Source organism: Coturnix japonica, chromosome 19, assembly GCF_001577835.2.
Source record: "Coturnix japonica isolate 7356 chromosome 19, Coturnix japonica 2.1, whole genome shotgun sequence".
NCBI lineage: Eukaryota > Metazoa > Chordata > Aves > Galliformes > Phasianidae > Coturnix > Coturnix japonica.
In genome coordinates, this window is record NC_029534.1 from 4,120,701 (window position 1) to 4,141,631 (window position 20,931).

Genomic DNA, 20,931 nt, shown 5'->3' on the forward strand with positions numbered 1-20,931 from the left:
GTGCCAGGGCCTCATAGCCCCGAGTAAAGAACTTCCACCTAATATCTAACATAAATGTCCCCTCTTTTAGTATAAAACCTTTTCCCCTTGTACTACCACTACCAGACTGTGTAAAAAAGTTGCTCTCCCTCCTGTTCATGAGCTCATCGTATGAGGAGGATCCCAGGTCTGCACCTACAGCACATGGCTCTGTGCACCCCAAAATGCAACCGCGGCCCCAAAGCCCACCCCGAGTCCTAATCCCAACCCCAAAACCTGCCCCATACAGCACTGACTCACAGTTGGGGTTGCTGGCACCATATGCGATCAGCACACAGGACACAGCAAAGCAGGCGCTGAAAGGGAACCAGAACCATAAGTCTCCTGCAGAAAGCTTGACATGGGCCAAATCACATCTCCCTCCTTAGCACCTTGTTGAGCAAGCTCTGTATAATTTGTGTAAGAGGGAGCTGGCGATTTGGAAAGAAAAACCTAAGGAAATACCCGAAGATTACAGAGAAGCCTTGCACAAGGGCTGAAGCAGCAACATTCCCTCCCACGACTGTGACACAGCTCTGTCTGAACCCAAAAGCACTGTTGGTTTTCCAGCACAGAGCTTTGCCAACCTTCCCCTTGAGGTGACCAAAGGCAGCAGCAGCCCTGGCCCTGCAACTCAGCTCCTCTCAGGTAGCTCTGAGTCAGATGTGCTCCATTTTCCCCACCCTACCTGGTTTCTGGTTCTGAAAACCCAGCAGTGCTGGGGTCTAAGTCACTATTACCCCCACGTGCTATTACAAAGCCTGCAGATGAGCTTGTTTTCCAAGACAGAAAGCAACACAGACACAGGGTGACAAAAGAAAAAGGGACCTAGGGAAGGCAGGCAGGACGTGCCTATCCTGGAGTTAAGTTGTAAGCTGTGATGTAACATGTTGGGTTTGTGCCTCTCAGGACATAGCTCCCAGCCCAAGGAACGAACTACCCGCTGTGACTCACAAGTGACTCCTCTCTTCCCCCAGGCTCCATCTGTCCAGGGAGCTGAAGCTCGGACACCAAGTCCCAAACCCTTCCCTTATGGAACAGCTCATCATGCAGCCCCAAACCATCCCTGGACTGCTTCAGTGCAAGGCCAGCAGCTCTCCCACCAATCCCCTCTATGGTTCTTGAGGTTGCAGAATCACGCCAACAGGCACAGCACCCATTAACCACAGACAACATGTGAATTCACCCCCAACCCACCCCGTGCCCAGGACACCAACCTGCCGAGCAGCCGCAGCTTGCGAGGGCCATACTTATCCATGACGATGCCCAAGGGCAGAGTGATGGCACTGAGCAGGAAGGAGCCGACGGTGAAGGCCAGGTTCAGCATCTCATCCTGTGCATTGCACGAGGGCCATTTGTGCTCTGTTGAGGTGCTGTTCTCAGGCTCAGGGCTGTCAGTGAAGTTTCCTGCACGGGGTGATAGAGGAGCATCGCTGCAGTGTGTTGGGATAGGGAGATAGAGATAAACCCTGTAATACACTGAGTGTATGGGGATACTCAATTTTGATTATAATCAGTAAGAAATGGAAGGAGAGAAAAAGAGCAGGTCAAGGGGAAGCCAATGAGCTCACCAGGAATAAATCTCCCACCAAGAAGCAGCAGGGCAACAACCTAAGGACAGGGCAAAACCACCTAAGGATAGAGCTTTGTTACCTATAAAATGAGGCCCCTCCAATCACAGGGCACTGCCTCAGTCAGATGAGAAGGGACAAACACAAAAATAAAGCCCTCCCTGAGCAGTGTGTCATCACTGATTTCTTCTTGAGCTAAACTGGGAGCTTCCATGGCAGCCAAATCAGCTATTTCAGACCCTGACACTGAGCTGATGGGAGCTGGCACAGCTCGAAGGACGAGCCTCCTGGCCTTGCCATGCAGGGGACATGGTGGCACAGCCACCCGGATAGGACGAGCACTGCTCCAACAGGCAGGCAGCTCACAGTCTCTAATGAACTGATGAACCCGCAGCTCCTGCCCCATCATTAGCATTTTCTCTTCTTTCTGAGAAGGTTTAGGCCACACAGATCAGTTACACCTCTGGCTTTCTGGTCGTGCCTTCACATGAGGAGCTGCGCATGCAGACTCCCACGCTGCACAGAGCTCCTGTTGTGTAACAGGCACAGAAACAGGACAGGGGTGGGGGAAGAAATAGGGAAAAGAGAGAAGTTCCCTTTCCCCTGCAGCAGCAGCAGTTTCAGTGCCTCTTGTCACAAGTCCATCCCAAGAATGCTTACATCCCCTACAGCAAACATGTGCCTTTAGACTTTCATCAACCCAGAGCACTCGTGCACTCCACCCCTCCTTCTCCCTGCGCTTATCTGACGTTTCTGTAACCTTTGCTGGGATGACAAAGCACTTGCCTTCTTTTTTTTTTCTCCCATATACTGCTGCAGCAAACCAGTGACAGAAAGCACTCCTCCATATTTAATAATTGATCTGACAAAGCTCAATACTCAAGGAAGATTAAGAGAGGAGACACCTACATGAGTGAAGCAAAGCCAGAGATTCCCAACCAGCTGCAGTTAATTAGCAGGAATCTCTCACATCCCAGTGCCTAAATGCTTTCTGCTCAGTGTGCCCAGCATCCCCTCATGCCACCCCATGTCCCCATGGATCACACCACTCCATCTGCCCAGCCCTGGAACCACGGCAGTGACTGGTTTCACCCTGCTTCTCCCAGCTGCCATTTGCACCCTGCTTGCCCAAACAACCCTCCCGGCTCTGTGTCAATGGCAAACAAACCACCCTGCAGGCGTCACAGCCTTGCAGGCTGATGTCAAACCTTCCCCTGCCCCCTCCCAGCCCTCTGCAAGGCATTCCCATTCATTTTGCTGCAATATGGTGATCTCAACCTGTTTGTGATAAGCAGTCACTGTTCCTTCCCTTTGCCATTTGCTCCTGATGGATAATTAATCCATTCTTCTCTTGCTCTACTAGCTATGGATATGCAAAGTGACAAATGAGGCCCCTAAATCCTTTCATCAGCCCCACTCTGGGCTCAGGACCCTGAGCACCACTCACTGCCTGGCAATATCCCTGTGGGCCAGGGGCTTCACCCACAGCATCCCATTCTCTCAAGCTCTCTGCAAGTTCATAACAAGCAGAAGTGGGCAAGAGGCTGAACTCAGACAAACAAGGAAGGGGGGAGGGGGGAGAGAAGGGAAGAGTGACAAAACTGCAGCGATTTCCCTGTGTCAGCACTCTGCAGAGTCTGGAAGGAGGGTGGAGAGACGCAAGCAGTGCAGTGACCTTACAGCAGCATGTGTCACCAACCCTCAAACCTAAAGGGACCTCAGAGCAGAAATGCTCAGAGCTGGAGCAAATGCACTGATGTTAACATATCGATGGACACGGTCACAACGTGACCCCAAGGAACAGCAAGGGACAGAGGCAGTGCTGCAGCAGGATGGAACAGGGCACCCAGCACCTTGTTTACAGCAGCTCACTGCCAGCTCCAAGGAGGGGCCGGGCGATGTGGAAATACAAATTGTTTGTGAAAACAGCAGCAGCCCCTGAGCAACAAGAGAAGATCCAACGAGGCGTAATAGAAATGACTCAAGCAGCCCTTGGCACCTTCTCGTCCTCTTGGAGCTGACACTGTAAATAGGGCATTTTTGGAGGGGCGTGCATGAAAGCCCACCTGTGTGCCATGCAAACTGACACTGAGCACAGCAGCATAGAGGCTCAGGCCATGCATGGTCACTGCTTTCTGACCAGCGAACAAGAAGCTGCAAGCCTTTATCAGCAATTACAAGAACAAAGTGCCTGCTTTTACAGCCCCCCCCCCCCCGCAAGCAGCAGGACTTCAGCTGCCCAATTAGTAGTTGGAGTTGCTATTTAAAGCGTGGCAGAGCTTAGGTGAGAGGAAGGCTGCCTTGGTAATCATTTATGTCAAGCTCATCGCTGGGATTTGTTCAGGCTGCAACATTTAAAGCCATCCTTCCTCCCAAATTAAGAGCTGTCGGTTCCAGGAGAGGGTCAATTATTAACCGCTCTTTGCCGACCTCTCTGAGCCTGTAGGAATGAGCCTGGCTGTTCCAGGGGCTGCTGCCATCTCACAGCAGCACCAAGGATCTCTTTCATCTCATAGCTTAGATCAGAGAGCGAGGCAGCCCCAGCCAACTCAGTAACAACCAGAGCATGCAGCCCACGGGGCCTCACCTTCCTCTTTCTTGACAAAGAGCAAAAAAACCCTCCAAAAAAAACCCCAACAAGAAAGGGGAAAAGAAAAACAAACCAACAGGAGCAAAGTCTGAGAGCACTGGTTAAAAAAAGTCAAAGCAAAAAAGCATGTGCAAACAGCTGATCTGCTGCCTGCCCACATAAGAACATGTTTTCTCTTTTTTAGGATGGTGTCATAGTTCTGGGAACTGGGAGGAGATGTTCTTGCTTTACACCGCTGCAAACACCATTGATTTGGGTTTCCCTCTGATTTCACCTCCAGGACCTCTCCAGGCACCCACTGAACTCCCAACCTCACACAGTGCTGGGTTATTTAACCCCCATCTGCTCCCTGGCCGTGGCCTCACTGCACAGCAGTTCTCACCCCACGCTGACACAGGCAGCAGCTGCAGCTCAGCACGGCGTGTTTCCTGTCGAGCTCAAACATCCACCACGCTCACGCTTTTCCTGTTTACAGGGTCGCACACGCAGCCTTTCCACAAGCACTCATCACATCTCACCAGCTTGAATGGGACAAACACAGCTGTATGAAACTCTTTTTCCTGCTCAGAGGAGCTGTGGGTGTCCCATCTCTGGAGGTGCACAAGACCAGGCTGGATGAAACCTGGGCAGCCTGAGCTTGGGAGGGAGCCCAGCCTACAGCAGAAGGAATTAAGCTCAATGATCTTTGATGTCCCTTCCAACCCAACCATCCCATGGTTCTATGATTCAGGCCACATCTTCCACTTCAGATCCCAAGCTCCTATCACAGACCCTGAGGCTACAGCTCAAAGCCAAGAGCTAAGCTCAGCACCCTCTGCCCTTGCCTGCGTTAAGGTGTGTTGTTGACCTGTGATGAGTGAATTAGCTTATCTCTTGTCTCTTTGGCTTTCCACAGCCCCGTTTTAGAGGTCCCCTTCCAACTGGCTCCTTATCACTGCTCTTTGTGAACAAGTTATCAAGTTCAGTCCTCTTTTTAACGTGCTCCAGAGATGCCTAAGACTTGAGCCTCCCAGTCTACATCCCAGCACTGCGAGTCCCTGAACGGATCAAGTTCCCAACAGCTGATAAAGCCCAAATCCCGATAAAGAGAGCAGAATCAGCATTTGCTTCAGCTGGTTAAAGGCCAAGTAGTAGTGTAGTAAAATGCAAATGGGAACAAAGTGCCACCACCAGACTCCTTGTCAGCAAATTTCAAGCATACCTTTCAATGTGGTCAGATCTGCTGGCCGGAACGGGTAGAGCCCTCCACTCAAACCCTATTGCACAACTGCTTTAAAAATAGTTGCTACTTCAGTGTTAGCTTTGTGGATGTCCATCTCCACTCTCACACAACAGAATGGACATGCTGTGTTTGTGGGCTGGATGAACATAGCCCAGAACTGGAAGCTGAGGGCAGGTGGAAAAGGGGAATCTCAATGGGGAGGCCATGGGACCTTCATGAACAGCAGCCCCTTCCTGGGCAGCTGCTGCTACCTGCAGAGAGGAGACTGCAGGAAGGACAAGGTCTGGTTTTCTCCTTTGCTGGAAGATACCACAAAGCTCAGAGCTTTTGCTGACAAACACAAAGCTCTGCCAAGAACCTTTGGCTCATTAGGAAAAGTCTTTTCCCCCCTCTGTTTTGCAACACATGCACACAGCAGCATTAGGAACAACAAGTGCCCAAAGGCTACTAGTTACAATTTCTTTCTTTCCACCAATCTGCCAGCCAAGGGCTGCACGAGTCATTGGGTTATGCTGAGAAAGGAAACGTCTCCAGCCGCCCTAAACCCAGCAGGGGTCAAACTCAGCTGTGTGCCAAGAGCCCTGCAACCGCTTAGGGCTGCACCAAGGGTGTGTGTCCCCAGTGCTGCGAGCTCTGGCTCCTCTCTACCTAATCCCTGAGATTAGGGCAGCGGGGACAAAGACAAATAAAGGAAAAATGAGTAAGCAAGGGTAAGCTGGCAGAACTGGTCCTCCATGCCTATTGCCTCGGAGGACATTTGAGGACGCAAGTATTTAGGGACAATGGAAAAGCCTGAATACCCGAATTCCTCCTAAGGAGCAAGCTGTCCCACCCCAGGGCACAGTCTGGCACCTGGGAGAAGCCATTGCCCCCAGGGCACAATTCCAGCCCAACATGTGTGCACCCTCCCTGCAGCACAGACAGACCACAGCCTGCAATCAGCGGGAAGAAACCAAGGCAAACCTCAGTGATGTGGGAGAAGTGGGCAAACTGAATGCAACCAAAGCAAACAGCAGCAACGTGGGACCCAAGCAAAGCATGGCTCCCATCTCCAGGCACAGAGCAGAAAGCAACTGTCAGCATTTGCTTATCAGCTCTTCTGTGCTTTGTCTTGGTGGCACATAACCTCCACCTGGGTGTAATGGGATCTTTCACACAGGTCTGTGGCAGTCACTGAGGCTTGGTGGAAACACAGAGGCCTGGGACAGCAGGGTCTCTCCATTGTGTGCTATGGAGATGTAAAGGCATCACCATGAGCACAGCTGGCAGGAAGGCAAACAGACCCTGAGCTACAACCAGCGCTGTTTGTGCCGGTCAGGTGCGGCTCCCCAGGCTCTGCAACCGCAGCCACACAATGAAACAACCCTCACAAGCAGCTGGTGAACAGGAAACACTGTGAGCAAGGGGAGAAACTAAGTATCAGCCCACCTACCCTCAGCCATTTGTGGCTTGGAGTTCTCAGCCATTACCTACTATGGACTCTGAGTCCACACACTTGTTTTCCAGCTCCTTCCTTTTGCTGCTTCCTCCTCCATCCCATGCAGCCAGCTCCTGGCACAGCCTCCTCATCCCATCCACTATCACTCATGTCTGGATGCAGCCCCTGCCTCCCCTTTGCTCTTCCATTCCCTTCTCAGCACACAGACCCTCCTTAATAGCCATCATCCTCCAGAACCCCTCAATGTTCCATTGGCCTTTCTCTGTAGAGGTCAACCAGGTGTCCATGCAGATGGAGAACCCGTGGCCAAGTGGAAGAGATTGTACAGAACAGCTCTTTTTCCATTCACACTGCAAAGCAGCAACAAACAGCCACGACACCACCACAAAGATGCCAACCAGTTTGGAGAGGAGCACACATCCTATATCTCTCCATCCCAAAACCGACCAAGGGCTCAAACCTCTAAACAACCCTCAGCACTCTAAAGCAGGGAACAGCACAAGCAAACCCCAGCAGCCGTTTCTTATGGAATAATTAAGGTTGGAAAGATCTGGCTCAGCCACCAACCCAAGCACACCCCACTCAACTAAGCCCCTCAAGCACCAGCTCTTCACAGCACCCTTACCTGATTCATGGCACAGGTAGGAATAAAACCCTTCTGCCTTCAGCATGATGAGCAGGGACCCCCAGCCCAGCAGGACAGCTGAGAAGAGCAGATTCTCAATGATGGCTGTGAATGCCATCCACCAGCGCCGGCGGTGAGCGGTAGCAAGTGTGGGTGCCATGGCTGCGTAAGAAGTGCAGCCTCGTCCCGAGCTTCAACCTGTAGGGAGCAGAGCAATGATGGTGAGCTGACAAACAGAGCATACACTGTCTTAAGGAAATCTCTCCACTGAAAAGCAAGGAATGAACAAAAAGCATTTGGGTATAAAGTGCAAAACTGCAGGTAGTGACGTGTTGGGTGACCAGGAAGGCAGATGGAGCATGGGTGCCTTTGGAGCAGCCCCTCAGTGTGCCAGAGCCACATTGCAGAGCTCCATTCCACCTCCTGAGCAACAGGTATTAAAGCACAGCACAAGCATATTGCATCCACTTATAGGGCAGTTAGGAACTGTGTGCCAGAGTGAGGGCTGCAGCTGTACAGCAGCTCTGCTTCGGGTCAGGAGCACAGCTCAGTGCTGTGAGCATGGCTCCTACATGTGTTTACAGCACAGAGGGATGGGCAAGGAGCCCTTGTTGCTAATCAGCACAGCGGGACGCATCCTGCCCCATGGGAGCTGTGCAGATGGCTGGGCACACTGGGTCAGGACAGTGGCACGTGCTGTTCCATCTCAGCACATTGGCATCCCCAGGCTGCCCCGCAGATGCTGGGGATTAACAGCTCCGGCCCCACCTGTCCCAGTCCCTGCAGCCAAGAGCAGATGGGGGAGCAGCTCTGAGTAACCAGGGGAGCTGCAGAGAGCCCCAAGAAGCTGAGCACTGAGATCATACAGCAAGTGGCCATTTTAGACAAGCTGTGTTTTTTTTCTCCCCCAGCTCAGAGCATGCCCTGATAAGGCGCTATGGGGAAATCAGCGAGCTGCACATTGCAGCCCAGAATGGTTTCCCAAGGCTTTCCACGGGGCTGAGGCCCCAGCATAAGGCAGCAGGAGAACAAGGCCACCCCGCAGAGCCCCCCAGCAGCAGCTCCCCCCCCACACACCCACCCCCCAGCGCGCAGGCCCACAACGTGCTTCCTCCACGCCTCCTCTTCCTCATCCTCACCCCATGCGGCCGCTCATCCACCACCCCCCAGTCCATCATGCACACAACCCCTTCTACAACCTCCCCACTCCCCATTTCCCCACCAACCCTCTCCTCTGGCACACGCTGCCCCCACATCACAAACCCCATACATCCCTTTCCCAATGCATCCACCCCACAGAACGCCACTCCCCCCACCAATCCCCCATCACCCCCCTTCCCTATATCGAAGGGCACCTCACCCTGCCCTCCCCACCCCCAAACCCCATCGCATCACACCCCTCTGCCCCCAACCCCATTGCACAGCGATTCTCTCCCCTATGCAACCCCCCCCAGAACACTCCCACCGTGCAACCCCTCCTATAGGACGCTCTCTCCTTAAGCCCCTTCCATGCATCCCCTCCTTATCTCACCCCCAGAGAAAAAAAAATAAAGAAATAAACGAAAAATAAAAAAACGGGAAGAATAAAAAAGGGAAACGCAAATAACAAAACCAAAAGGAAGCAAGGAATAGACATAAAGGGTAAAATAAACAGACCCCCCTCCCCATCGTGCTCCTCTTACCCCCAGCCCCGCTCCCACCGCTGTGCGCGCCGCCGCGGTCCCACCCGGTGTTTTTTATCCGCCCTCCGGAGCAAACAGCCTCAGTCCTTCATTGGCTGCCTCCACCACCAATAGCAGAACCCTCCGCCGCCACCGGGACACGTGCCGGGCCGTGCACCCCCGGTACCGCCCCCCCTTGTTCATCCCGAACCTCCCCCGGTACCGACCGGGGCTCCAAAACAGCCCCAAGGGATCCCCATGAGGGATGAAGCCGGGAGTGAACATCCAGAATGAATGGAGGAAGGAAAAGTCGCCCTTTGTGGATCCTTAGAATGAATGGGGGGAGGAAAATGAACCCCTTGTGGACCCCCGAAGTGAATTGAGGGAGGAAAATGGACCCCCTGTGGGCTCCCAAAGTGACCAGGGGAAGAAAAACCGACCCTTTGTGGACCCTCAAAGTGAATAGAGGAAGGAAAATGCACCCTCAGAATGAATGGGATAAACCCATCCCCACCCCAAAGGGATCAGTGCTCCCCATAGTGGGCACTGTGGGGCTCAGTGCTGGATCCCAGCAGCCCCATAGCCTGAGCACTGCCTGCACTAATGGTGACATCTTCCCAGCTTCTATTACCTTTCAATGGCCCCGCTGTCATCCAAGATCCCGTCCCCACCACCGGGGGATTTCTGTCATCCAAACAGAGCTCATAGCATGTAAACACCTATGGATTTGCTCAGCAAAAGCTGAAGGTCTGGATGGACAGACACCAAAGGACAGATGGATGCAGGGGGGTCCAGACAGACAGATGTGCATCCATTGGTGTCAATGGGGCTGCCAGTGGGGGTGCAAAATGAAGCTCCCTGCAGGGGAAATAAGGATTGTAACTGCGGGGCGGTGGCTTCAGGCCAGAGCAAATAGAGAGAAAAGGCACAAAGCAAATAAAAAGAGCCAGCGGGGCTGGTGGAAGGGGTGACGGTGTTGGTGTGAGGCCATGGGAGCTCGGAAACATGAGAGGTGTTGGGAGGGTGAAGGGACACAGAGCTGTGCTGGGAGGGAGAGCAACAAGACTTGGCTCTGCTGCTCTAGAAGGAAAAGAGGAGCTCTGGGGTGATCTGCTGCCCTCTATAAATACACCAGGGAATGAGCAAACAGCAGGGAGGGAAGGAAAGAAGCGCTGGCACAGAGATGTGGTGACACAGAATGACTGGAGCTGGAAGGGGGATGTGGCAACCTGGTTGTCCCACACCTCCACGTCCAGGGTTAAAGCCTTTGTGGGGCATTGGGGCCGTGCTGCAGCCAAAATCTGCTTGTCTTCCTCATGCCATCACTGTGGGGTGAAAGCACGTCAGCTTTGGGCACATCAGTGTGCAAGCTTTGCAAGCAGCAGTGATTTCTCAGAGCAGGATGCTTCTTCCTGCACTGGGACGTGGCCAACCTGCTGCATGCAATGCTTAGAGTGCATCCCCACAACACGGTGGTGACTTCAGGCTGAACACATCCAACTGCTGCATGCAAATAAAGTCTTTCCTTGCCTTAAAATAGCTTCAAAACAAGGAGTGGCCTGAGCAGAGCTGAGGGCTGTGCGTCTTGTTTGCATCCCAGAATATCTGGTGCTACACACATGATGCTGGTGAGATCCTAAAGAGGAGGAGAGCTGGAAGCTGCTCCACGTGAGTCTATGGGGTTTGGGTGCCTCACACCACAAGCAGGCTCCCATGGGAAGCAAAAGGAGAAGCAGCAGACCCTATTCTGCACAGCAGCTCCTTGCCCAGCTGCCCTGAACCCTAAACCCCCAATCAAAGTGTGCCCTCCCAGCCCACCCTGTGCTCCCCATCCCTGCTAATGAGAGCTGAGAACCAGAAGATGAAACAATAAAACAGAAGCCTAAAGGAGCTGACAGCTGCCCTGCTTGGGGGGATATTTCTAGCCACATCTTTGGTTTTGGGTAAAGCTGGGAAACCAAACTCCTTTGGTAAGGTTTTATTTCCACGTTGCGCTGCTTGAAATAACATGAAGACGTGCACAAAACTTGTAGCACCTAAATACATCCAAACCCAGCTCCAGTGAGGGCTGTGGCTCCTCCAGCACCCGGCAGCACCCTCACCACCTCTCAGCATTGTGGTGATGCAGGATAAGGCCAGCAGCAGCACAGGGCACCCACAAAAAGGCATTTCCCACCCGGCTTTTGTGGAGGACATAGAATGGAGGAGGTGGAAAACAGCTCCGAAGCACCACAACCTGCTGGGGCTGCACACAGCTGGGTGCTGCATGAAGCATGGCACCAAGGGAAGGGCGATAAGGGGAAGGCTCCATGTGTTCAGCTCACAGCTTGGACTGGGGAGGGGGATCTCAGCTTCCTCAGGCTGGGGTCAACCCAAAAGGTCTTGTGGGTCCCCCTGTGCCTCAGCCTCAGGTCTGGGGGCTCAGGTGGTCGTAGGGGTGGTTGGTGCATCTTCACTTCTGCTGACGTTCTCATATTTTGGCTCTTCCTCCTGGGCAGTCTGACCCTTCGTTTCCACACTTAAGGTCAGCTCAAGGCTTCTGCCCCTTTCTGCAGCACCCAGACCTTCACCAGCCCCATCCTGGCCCCCGGTGCTTTTAGTTGATTCTAATGGGAAGGACTGTCTCTTCCCAGGAGGATGTTGCTGTTTCTCAGGGCACAGCTCACCAGGAGCCCCCAGCACACTCTCCCTTTGCTTACAGCTGTTTGCTGAATCCCTGCGCTGTGCCAGGGCCCGGCGGGGTGGTTTTTGGATGCCCTCAATGCTCCTCCTCACCTTGGGCTCCTCCTTGGCAGCCCACCTGCCTTTCTGCAAGCTCCCCAGCCGCTTCAGCACGGCCTGCACCGGACCCTCAACAACCCCCTCAGCTTTGGGGTCCTGCCCAGCCGTCCCCACTGTCATGTAGATGGTGGTGACGTTGGGTTCCTTCCTCTTCCCATCCCAGCTGCCCCTTTTTGCAGCTGCTTCCAGGGCTTCCACCCTTTGGGCCACATGTCTGGTGCTGGTGACCATCCGTCGGCGTCCCCCCGGCGTGGCCCGAGGTGATGGTCGGTGGCCTTCATCCCCTTTGCTGAGGGGATCGGGGCTCTCATAACCATCACTGCCTGCCTGCTCACTGGGGCTCTCAGTCCCCACATCTCCTGCTTGCAGGGACAGCTTGGATGGCCCCCACAGGCTTTTTGGTTTCCGACCAGGACTGGGGGTCTCCGCTGTGCTGAATTTTGTCCCCTCGGCAAAGGAGACAGAGGGTCGCTTGGCCTTGGCGATGCTGGAGGTGCGGGGAATGGTGAAGGGCTGGGAGACATCCTCAGAGCTGAAGGCAGTGGGGTCAGGGAGTGCCTCGCTGGGGGGGGACGTCCCAGCCTGCAGCTCAGCCCCTGCCAGCAGTGGGACCCCTGTGGGACAAGGGGTGGGTGTCAGCATCATGGTGGGAACACGTTAGGACTCAGGGATGGGGATCCCAGTGCCATAGTGTTGCCTCCAGAAGCATGTTAAGAAATGGAGCTGCAGAGCACATCGCATTGCATGAGGCCAAGCGTGGCCTTGGCTTGTCCTTGTGGACGGGGAAATGAGGTAATAAAAATAAGGCCCTGGGCCTAATGCGTGTCCTTGGGAAGAACAAGGGCTGCAGGGGAGCGGGACTGTGCAGCAGGGAGGGGATATGGAGCCATGTGTCACCTTCTCTGGGAGGGACGGAGTACTCGGGCCCCTCGTTGTCCGTGTCAAAGGAGGAGAAGGAGCTGTCTGAAGCCCACGCAGCTGATGGTGACTCGATGAAGCTGGGGTTGAAGGGGATTTCTGCATCGTGGTGGGAAACTGGGGAGGACACAAGTGGATGAAGTCCGGGGGCCATGTAAAGGGGCCGGGCAGGCTCCCTGCCACAAAACAGGGCTGGCAGCAGGTCTGCTTTCTCACCTGTGACTTTGGGAAGCTTGGAGCTGTTGAGGGCGAAGCAAGGCATCATAGCACTGATATTGGCCAGCACGCCCTGCACGTGGTGCTTCATCCTGGCCACCACGTCATCATCTGGCACAGCCGCCCTGTGTGGGGACATGGCATGAAGGTGAAAAGGGGATTAAGTGTTTAGCAGTGAATGGGAATACCTGCACTGATACCTGTCTCTGGCATCTGCAGGGCCAGCACCACAGCAGCAGCAGGCAACACAAAGCAGCAGCAGCAGGAGGGGGATGATGATGGCAGCAGCCAGAGCTGCGTGGTCTGCCACACCTGTGTGGGGAAGATGGGATCAATGTGCCCATGGATGGATCCACTGCAGCATCCCCACCACTGCTGAGGATGCTATGGACCCTCATTCAGAACTGAGGAGTGAATTTAGGGCTGCTCTTACTCCATATGCAGTCACCCTGCGCAGGGTGGCAGGTTCCTCGTGAGCACTGGCAGGGGGACGAACAGTTCACCCCAAAAAAGCCCTCTGGGCAGGTGTCGTTACAGCTGAAAGAGACAGAGAAGGAGGGGAAATGCCCCCAGGACCAGCAGCTCCCAGCCCTGTTCCCTATTTTACCTGGCTCCCCAGTAGCCGGCCTGGCAGAGGCAATCACCCGACACAGGGTCACAGCTCCCCCACACACAGTCGGGGCACAGCAGCTGACATCCATCACCAAACGTCCCTGCGGGGCAGGAGCTGTTACAGCTGATGGGAGAAAGAGGTGTCACAAAGGACCCCCATCACCAGCACCAACAGCCACATCCTGCCCCTGCTGCTGGGTTACCTGGGTCCTGTCCAGCCAGGCTCACAGCGTGGGCAGGAACCGGTCTCTGCATCACAGATATCCCCTTGCCTGCAGCGAGGGCAGGGCTGGAGGCAGCCTTGGCCATGGAAGCCAGGCGTGCAGCGCTCCTTGCACAGGGTCCCATTCCAGCCAGGCTGGCAGGCCAGGCAGAAACCATCCACGGGTGAGCAGGGCTGGCTGTGCTTGCAGTTCCCACAGCTGCATGGACACAGGGAAAGTGAGTCCCCCCCAAACACAGGTCTCCCCCCACAGCCGTATTCAGTAGCACTCTGGTTTATGTGAAGATTCTTGAGGTCATTTGAGGCTCTAGAACGACCCCAGGGCAGAAGCCAAACAGGGCTAAACACCGTATTATTGCACTAGGGCATGGCACCAGGATTTTAGGATGATGCCAGAGCTCTCCTCTAGCATTAGCAGGACGCTCCATAGGGGCAACACCACCCGTGGCTCTTAACCCCCACCTCCAGATGCATCTCCCTGCTCAGCCAAAGGGATGGATGCAACCACACCGACCCCCATCCCCTGTCCCTGCTGTCACCAGCTCACCTGTACACACACTGGGACCCATATGTCCCTGCTGGGCAGGGGTCCTGGCAGCTCCTGCCCTGGAAACCAGGCTCACAGCTGCAATGCCCATTGAGAGGGTTGCAAGATCCATGCACACAGTCGCAGTTCCACTGGCACGAAGACCCCCACAAACCAGCCTTGCATTTACAATTGCCCGTTTCCTGGGTGCAGGGTGACAGGTTGCAGGAGCACTTAAATCTGCACTTCCTTCCCCACCAGCCCAGCTTGCAATGGCAATGCCCGGTGAGAGGGTCGCAGTGCGAGGTGGCGAGGTTGCACTGGCACTGCCTCTTGCAGTCGGGTCCCCACCAGCCCGATTCACAGCGACAGGAGCCGGTTGTGGGGTCACAGCGGCCGTGGGGGCCGCAGGGGCAGCGGAATTGGCACAGCTCTCCCCATCGGTCGGGGTTACAGGTGCAGCGCCCGCTCTCAGCCTCGCAAATCCCACCGGGGTGGCACGGGCAGCGCTGCTTGCAGTCGTGGCCCCAGTATTGAGCAGGGCAGGCTGCGGAGGGAAGGAGATAACAGTGAGGGGGTGATGGGGAAGCCCTCAGCATCCAGGGCAGGCTGCTGGGAGGGGTGAAGCACTCACGGGAGCTGCAATCTGCACCGAAGAAGCCAGGTTTGCAGCGGCACAGCCCAGGTCTCACGCACACTTCATCCGACCCGCAGGCGTCCTCCCCTTCGCATAGAGCTGTGACGGCAGGGCTGGTATGACACCGGGTGGGACCCCACCACCCCCATCCATTCCCCCATCCCCAACAACGGCACAGAGAGCACCCAGGGCTCCCTGCAGTACTGCAGGGTGGGCAGCACGGAGGAGCTGAATGCAGGGATGGGGATTTTATGGGACAAAGCTTTCATGTGTTGCCCATCACTTACCGGCCGTGCACTCCCTCCCTTCCTGCTTCCAGCCGGGGCAGCACGCCAGGCTCCCAGCAGGGCTGTAGGACAGAGAGGGGCACATCAGCCAGTGCCCAGGGCTGGGGCATTGCCTTCAGCTTCAGGGCTTTGAGTGAGAAGCTGAAGAGGAGCAGAGGAGTGCTCCCCTCGGGCTCGGCCTCAAGCATAGGGAAGCCATGAGGCTGCGGGGGCTCGCTCAGGAAGGAAGCCAGCAAAATAGAAGGAAATTTAAGTCGTTGCTGAGCTTCAGGGCTGGGTTCTGGGGCAGCAGTGCTTAATATTGCCAGCACTGCAGCTACAGAGCCTGAATGGGTCCCCCAGTGTTTCGGGAGAGCTTTGAGAGTACCTAAAATGCTGACACAAATGCGTTGAGTTGATGGAGATCAATGGGAGAGGAAATAGTGGTAAAGCAGCACAGCCATCAGCCCCAAACACCATTTAGGATTCGCTTTCATTTTGCATTTCTGACAGTGTTAATGGTGGTAGTGTTGCCAACACTCCTGCACTCCCCAATTGCCCCATGCTCCCCCTAGTCTATGGGTAATAACCCATAGACAGAGAAAGGATTTGGGTGCCCAGTACCCCCGACATCACCATGCTCCCTGTACCCATATACCGCTGGGCTCCACCCACAGAAGGACTCAGGAAGGATCCCACCCCACCCTACCTGAAGGCCCATGGACAGGCAGAGGGGATGTGGCATCACCTACCTGCCCACCTTGCAGACATTCCTGCCGTTGGGGTCGAGCTCCTGTGCAGAGCCCTGCACCCACAGCCACAGCTGCAGGCAGAGCAGCAGGCGGGTGTTCGCCATCCCGCCAGGGCTGTGTCTGTCCATCTGTCTGTCCGTCCGTGGGTTCCTCTCCTGCAGCTCAGCCTCTTCCTCCCGCCAGCCTTGGTTTCTTCCTGAGGAAACGCGGGAGGAGGCGTCCCAGCCCCACGCCAGGGATGCAGGGGGAAGGAGGAGGCAGGGAATGCCACGGCCTTGTCTGTTTCTGACCTTTGCTGCCAAGGGAATGCACAGCACAGGGCTCAACCCCCCCCCACAGGGAGCAGTGCCCACCAGGCATCGCCCCTTGGTCCACCCCAATGCCCCCTGAGGATGTTTGAGCCGATGTCCTTCATGTCCCCAAGGCATCCATCTCTCCTCTGCCATCCACCCCAGGGCACAGCCAACCCCTCTTCTCCTGCTGTCCTTGTCCAGGATAGAATTTGGTGACCCCCAGGAATGCAGTGTGCCCTGGGTTGGCCTAAAACCAGCCAGGCTCCAGGGCCTGCTGCCGCCGCTGGCTCCATCCCACTGCACGTCCCATAGGAGCTTTGTGTCAGCAGATGCACAGGAAACACCTTTTTCCTTCCTGAGAACAGTCAGCCGGGGTTTCCCCGTATGGGATTTAACTCATGCACCTCCATAGATGTGCCCCAGTGGCCCCAATTCCCATCACGGGTCATTGGGAGCACACAGAGCCTCTGTCCCCAGACTGGGCTATAGCACAACCATGGCTGTGCTGGGGAACAGCCCCCAAAGCCCACTGAGCCACTTGCTGGGTTCCTACCAACACAAAGACAGAGCAGAGGTTGCAGTGGGCACCTCGTCAGAGAAACAAGAGCCCGGTTTATTTTTGACTCCAGTCCCAGAGCTGGGAAGCACCTGATCCATGCGGGTGGCTGTGGCCCCATAAAAATGAAGATTGCTGATTTTTTTTCTCCAGTTTCCAGCAGCAGGAACAAATCCCAGCACAAAAACCAATTCACCCCACATCTGAAACGTGCTCCCAAAGGACACCCAGCCTTCACCAGTGTGTGCTCAGCCCGACACGGGGAACGAAGGGCAGCACCCAGGCAGCCCTTCATCTTCACATTGCAGGGACGGAGAGATGCTGGGAAGGGGTGATGTGAAACACCCATGTGGGGCAGGATGGGGGGAGGTGCCTACAGGTGCCGAGCTGCCCTGTGCCAGCTGAGCATCCCAGCCGTGCACCACGCTGTGCTGTGTGGCTCCCAGTGATGCCATGGTCAGATCCAACAGGGTCAGAGTGTCGCTGTGCCTTGGTCCAGTTTGTGCTCTCCCACCTGCTCCAGCTGTGTGTCCAGTGAGTCGATGATTTCCCAGGCTCCGGAGCAGCTGGGCCCGGGGGGGTCTTTGCTGCTGCCCTGATACCAAAGCCCAAAGCTGAGGAGAGAGCAGATAGGAGGCGTGGGGGAGAGGAGCCTTCCTGGGAAGCGGCTGCATCCCGTCCTCCCTCCATGTGCACAGCCCTGTGGCAGCCCCAAGGAAAGGCACAGCCCCAGGATCCAAGCACGCCCACTCTGCAGCACTGTCCTGGGGTGGGCACTGAGCTCAGTGGGTATTGGGAGCACAGCTGAGCCCAAAATCTCCACCCCATCTGAGCGTGGGATGGAACTTACAAGCTCCTGATTTTGGATTCTGGAGGCTGAGCATCCACGCAGTCTGTGCCTCGAGCCGGGAGCCAGGAGCCCTCCTCTTCCTCACTGCAGCACAAAGTGGGAACAAAACCCAGGCTGAAATGCTGTGCTCCCCCATCCCTCACTGTCTGCTGCTTCCCAAAGCCACAGCCTCGCTCATGTCCCAGAACCAGCCACGTTCCCAGCCCACAGATTTCTTCTCAGAAAAGAGCTCCAAAGCCCAGCACTCTCTCAGCAGCTGCTTTGTCCCAGCCAGCTGCAGCAGCAGAAGCCACAGCCCACGCTGCAGTCTGCAGGCACCCAGCCCTGGCAACTGTGTCTGCTGCCATTGCCCTGTGGGGCTGCAAAGGGACATCCCCAGCTCTGCAGAGACGCCAGGGCTTGAGTTCAGCCTCAGGGGTGCCATCAGCAGCACAAGCTGCAGCCTGGGGTGATGTTGGGGACAGCCAAACCTGCAGAACAGCAGGATGGCACCCAAATGGGCAGCAGCCACTTGGGGCAGGCAGAAGGGGAGCAGTGTCTCAGACTTCTGGATGAACAAGGACACTAAGGAAACAAGGACTGCACAAGGAAAAAACAAGCTGTGCTGACTGGGGGAAACCCCTACTCTCCTGAAAATCTTGTTCTGCCTCTCCCACAGCTCTCATGAAGGGTTTGGGTAGGTGGGGAGGATCCATCCCTACCCCAACCAGCCTGGACTGGTTAAGTCCCAGCCAGGAATATGGCTGAGCAAACCTGCCCTGCTGGCTCCAAGCAGCACCGACAGCAGAGCCAGGACCACTATGGGCTGGAATGTGGCATCAGCTCCAGCCACAGATTCACTCCAGGCTGCACAGACCACCCTCCTGCACCCCAATGCAAACAGCAGGAGGTTGGAACAGCACAAAAGAGCTCAACCCTCTTGAGACCTTTATTAAAGCCTCTGCAAGGCAGTGAGATACAGCTCTGCTTCCCCTCCTGCTGCTGAGCAGATGTGCAACCAACTCTGCCCAAAGACACCTTGCAGGGAACATCCCCAGTGCCAAATCTACAGCTCATGGACTACGTGCCCCACCACCTCACCTCCCCACTGTCATATTTATACAAGGAAGAACAGCACACATGGAGCAGGCGTGTGACATGTGACAGCCATGTGGAAGCATCAGCAAACAGCCCAGCCCCACAGCACTGTGCCAGGGCACCCAGCACAGGCATTGAACCTTTGCTCTCTGGCAGGAGGCAGGGACAAGGCCAGAGCCCAGGGCTGATCCCTCACAGGTGCCATAAGTGCATGGAAGCACCAAGGGCAGTGTGCAGGAGGCTCCACTGCTGCCTGCAGCTCCACTCACCTACTTGCTGACTCCTCTGCTGTCCCCAGCATCTTGGCTCTGATTTTTCTTCTCTGCTTTTTGATTGTTGACTTCATGGCATCCAGGAAGAAGCTGGGGATTCTCTCTTCATTCAGCAGCTCCCTGGAACAGACAGCACACGGGTTAGCTGAGAGCTTTGCAAGTAAATGCTGCCAAGGGTTGGTAGACCATGGGGTGTTAGAGGGATGGGAGGGAGGTGGCTCTTGGAGGGCTCACCGCTGGTAATAGCCCAGCTCCTCCTGCACCAGGAACAGGTTGGTCTTCAGCTCGTTCCGCTCCTGCAGGATCTGCTGCAGCTCTTCCATGGAGAAGCAGCACTGAGCTGGGCTCCTGTCTGGTGGTTCCTCTGCAGACAGAGGTGCTGCTCCTTCCTGGGGATGGGAGCATGAAGGATGAGGTGAGTGCAGCCCCCAGAGCCATCCCCCGGCAGCCCCAGGTCTCCCATCTCACCTGGCCGGGCTGTGGCAGCGGTGCCTCGGGGACAGCCCTGCTCCTCCTGCTCATTTCCTTCTGTGTTTGCAGCACAGCAGCCTCCAGGTCTGACTTCTTCTCCAGTGCGCTCTTGAGCTGCGCCTGCACCACGGCCACTTTGTGCCGCAGCTCCTCGTTCATGGACATGAAGCGGTGCAGCTGCTCCTGCAGCTGGAAAGGACACGACAACCGGGAGTGAGGCACAGCAGCATCGCTTGGCCACCACCCAGGACATCAGCACCGTGTGGGAACAGCATCAGCCCCAGCGGGATCACGAGTAGCCACATCAGCCCCAGGGGAGGTGACATGAAAGCGAGTCCCCAGGCACTCACTGCCTCCGTGTCTCGGCTCTTGCAGACGATCTCGTGTGCTTGGGCACGAAGCTCATCCCTCTGCTTGTCCACCACCTCCTTCAGCCGCAGCATCACCTCTCGTTCCTTCCTCACTGTGCTGTCTGTGCCCAGCGTGGGGGAACGGGTGTGAGCGGCACCAGGGACCCAAAGACATCCTTGGGATGCTCATCCCACCACCCTCCTGTCACCTCAACTCATGCCAAAGATATTCAGCCCCAAACCCTATGGGAGTCCCCGTGGCTTGCAGAAGGCAGCACTGCCATGGGGACAGGAGCTCACCAGACCCACCTTCCTGGTGCTGGCTGCTCTTCGCCAGCTGCCCCAGGAGCTGCTGGTTCTGCTCCTCCAGCTGGGTCAGGCGGCCACGCAGGGCTCGCTCCCGGCGCTCTGCCTCCCACAGCCGCTGCTCCAGGTCCTGGGGGACAGGGAGAGCTGGGTCAGGCTTAAGGGTTGGCAACAGCTCGGTCTGAGCCACCCCAAGGAATAAGGGACACTCAGCTCAAAGCCAACCCCAGGGGACATCCCCACGATGATAAAGGAGGAAGGGCCATGCAGACACTTCGGGGTCAGCACCTCCCCTAAGGGATAAAGCTGAGCACCACCGGGGACAGCTCCCGGTCCCCCCAATGCTCCCACCATTGCCCCGCTCACCTCCGCATCCCGCTGCTCGGTCAGCGGTTCCTCACTCTCGGTTCCCACCGGTGCCACCAACGCTTCCAGCAGCTCCAACAACCGAACGACCGGCGGCACCAACCCGGCCACGGCGTCGGGTCCAAAGCGGCCCGAGAGACGTCGCAGCTCAGCGCCCAACGCCTCAGCCATGCAGTAAATGTGCGGCGGGGCCAGGCGGCCCGGAGGGGTTCGCCACAGCGGTTCCGTGCCCCGTGTTGGCTCCGCCATCGGCCCCGCCGCCACCGGACGTGGCTCCGTGAACGCTCCGCCCCATCCAGCCCCGTCCGGAGACAGTCACCGCCCCCACCAACCT

General features: G+C 56.1%; 3 protein-coding genes across 5 annotated transcripts in view; all 3 read right to left on the reverse strand.

The window, feature by feature from the left end:
* SLC43A2 (solute carrier family 43 member 2) overlaps positions 1-9,272 on the reverse strand; it is a 28,660-nt gene extending 19,388 nt beyond the window's left edge. The window contains exons 1-4 of one of the 2 annotated variants that reach the window (XM_015880869.2): positions 9,147-9,272; positions 7,465-7,662; positions 1,236-1,425; positions 280-335 (exon numbers count right to left, since the gene is read on the reverse strand). In XM_015880869.2, coding sequence (XP_015736355.1) covers positions 280-335; positions 1,236-1,425; positions 7,465-7,624 — 406 coding nt within the window. In that variant the 5' untranslated portion in view covers positions 7,625-7,662; positions 9,147-9,272. Of the gene's footprint in view, positions 1-279; positions 336-1,235; positions 1,452-7,464; positions 7,663-9,146 lie in introns of those variants that run through there. The other variant, XM_015880870.1, reaches the window with a different exon arrangement.
* A 1,816-nt stretch (positions 9,273-11,088) lies between these two features.
* SCARF1 (scavenger receptor class F member 1) lies at positions 11,089-16,811 on the reverse strand. Of its 2 annotated transcripts, XM_015880817.2 has the most exons (11): positions 16,057-16,811; positions 15,326-15,387; positions 15,036-15,137; positions 14,423-14,948; positions 13,856-14,074; positions 13,648-13,776; positions 13,474-13,577; positions 13,241-13,352; positions 13,041-13,165; positions 12,804-12,941; positions 11,089-12,520 (listed from the first exon to the last, which is right to left on the reverse strand). In XM_015880817.2, the coding sequence occupies exons 1-11, from the start codon at positions 16,500-16,502 to the stop codon at positions 11,547-11,549; spliced, it is 2,937 nt and encodes a 978-aa protein (XP_015736303.1). In that variant the 5' UTR covers positions 16,503-16,811; the 3' UTR covers positions 11,089-11,546. The 2 variants fall into 2 exon arrangements, with proteins under 2 accessions (XP_015736303.1, XP_015736304.1); XM_015880818.2 differs by lacking the exons at positions 13,241-13,352; positions 13,474-13,577.
* Positions 16,812-16,920: 109 nt separating this feature from the next.
* On the reverse strand, positions 16,921-20,869 carry RILP (Rab interacting lysosomal protein). The gene is made up of 8 exons (XM_015880819.2): positions 20,598-20,869; positions 20,235-20,361; positions 19,926-20,047; positions 19,573-19,764; positions 19,339-19,493; positions 19,102-19,224; positions 17,756-17,839; positions 16,921-17,519 (listed from the first exon to the last, which is right to left on the reverse strand). Exons 1-8 carry the CDS (start codon positions 20,844-20,846, stop codon positions 17,378-17,380), a joined length of 1,194 nt encoding a protein of 397 aa, XP_015736305.1. The 5' UTR covers positions 20,847-20,869; the 3' UTR covers positions 16,921-17,377.
* Positions 20,870-20,931: the final 62 nt, after the last annotated feature.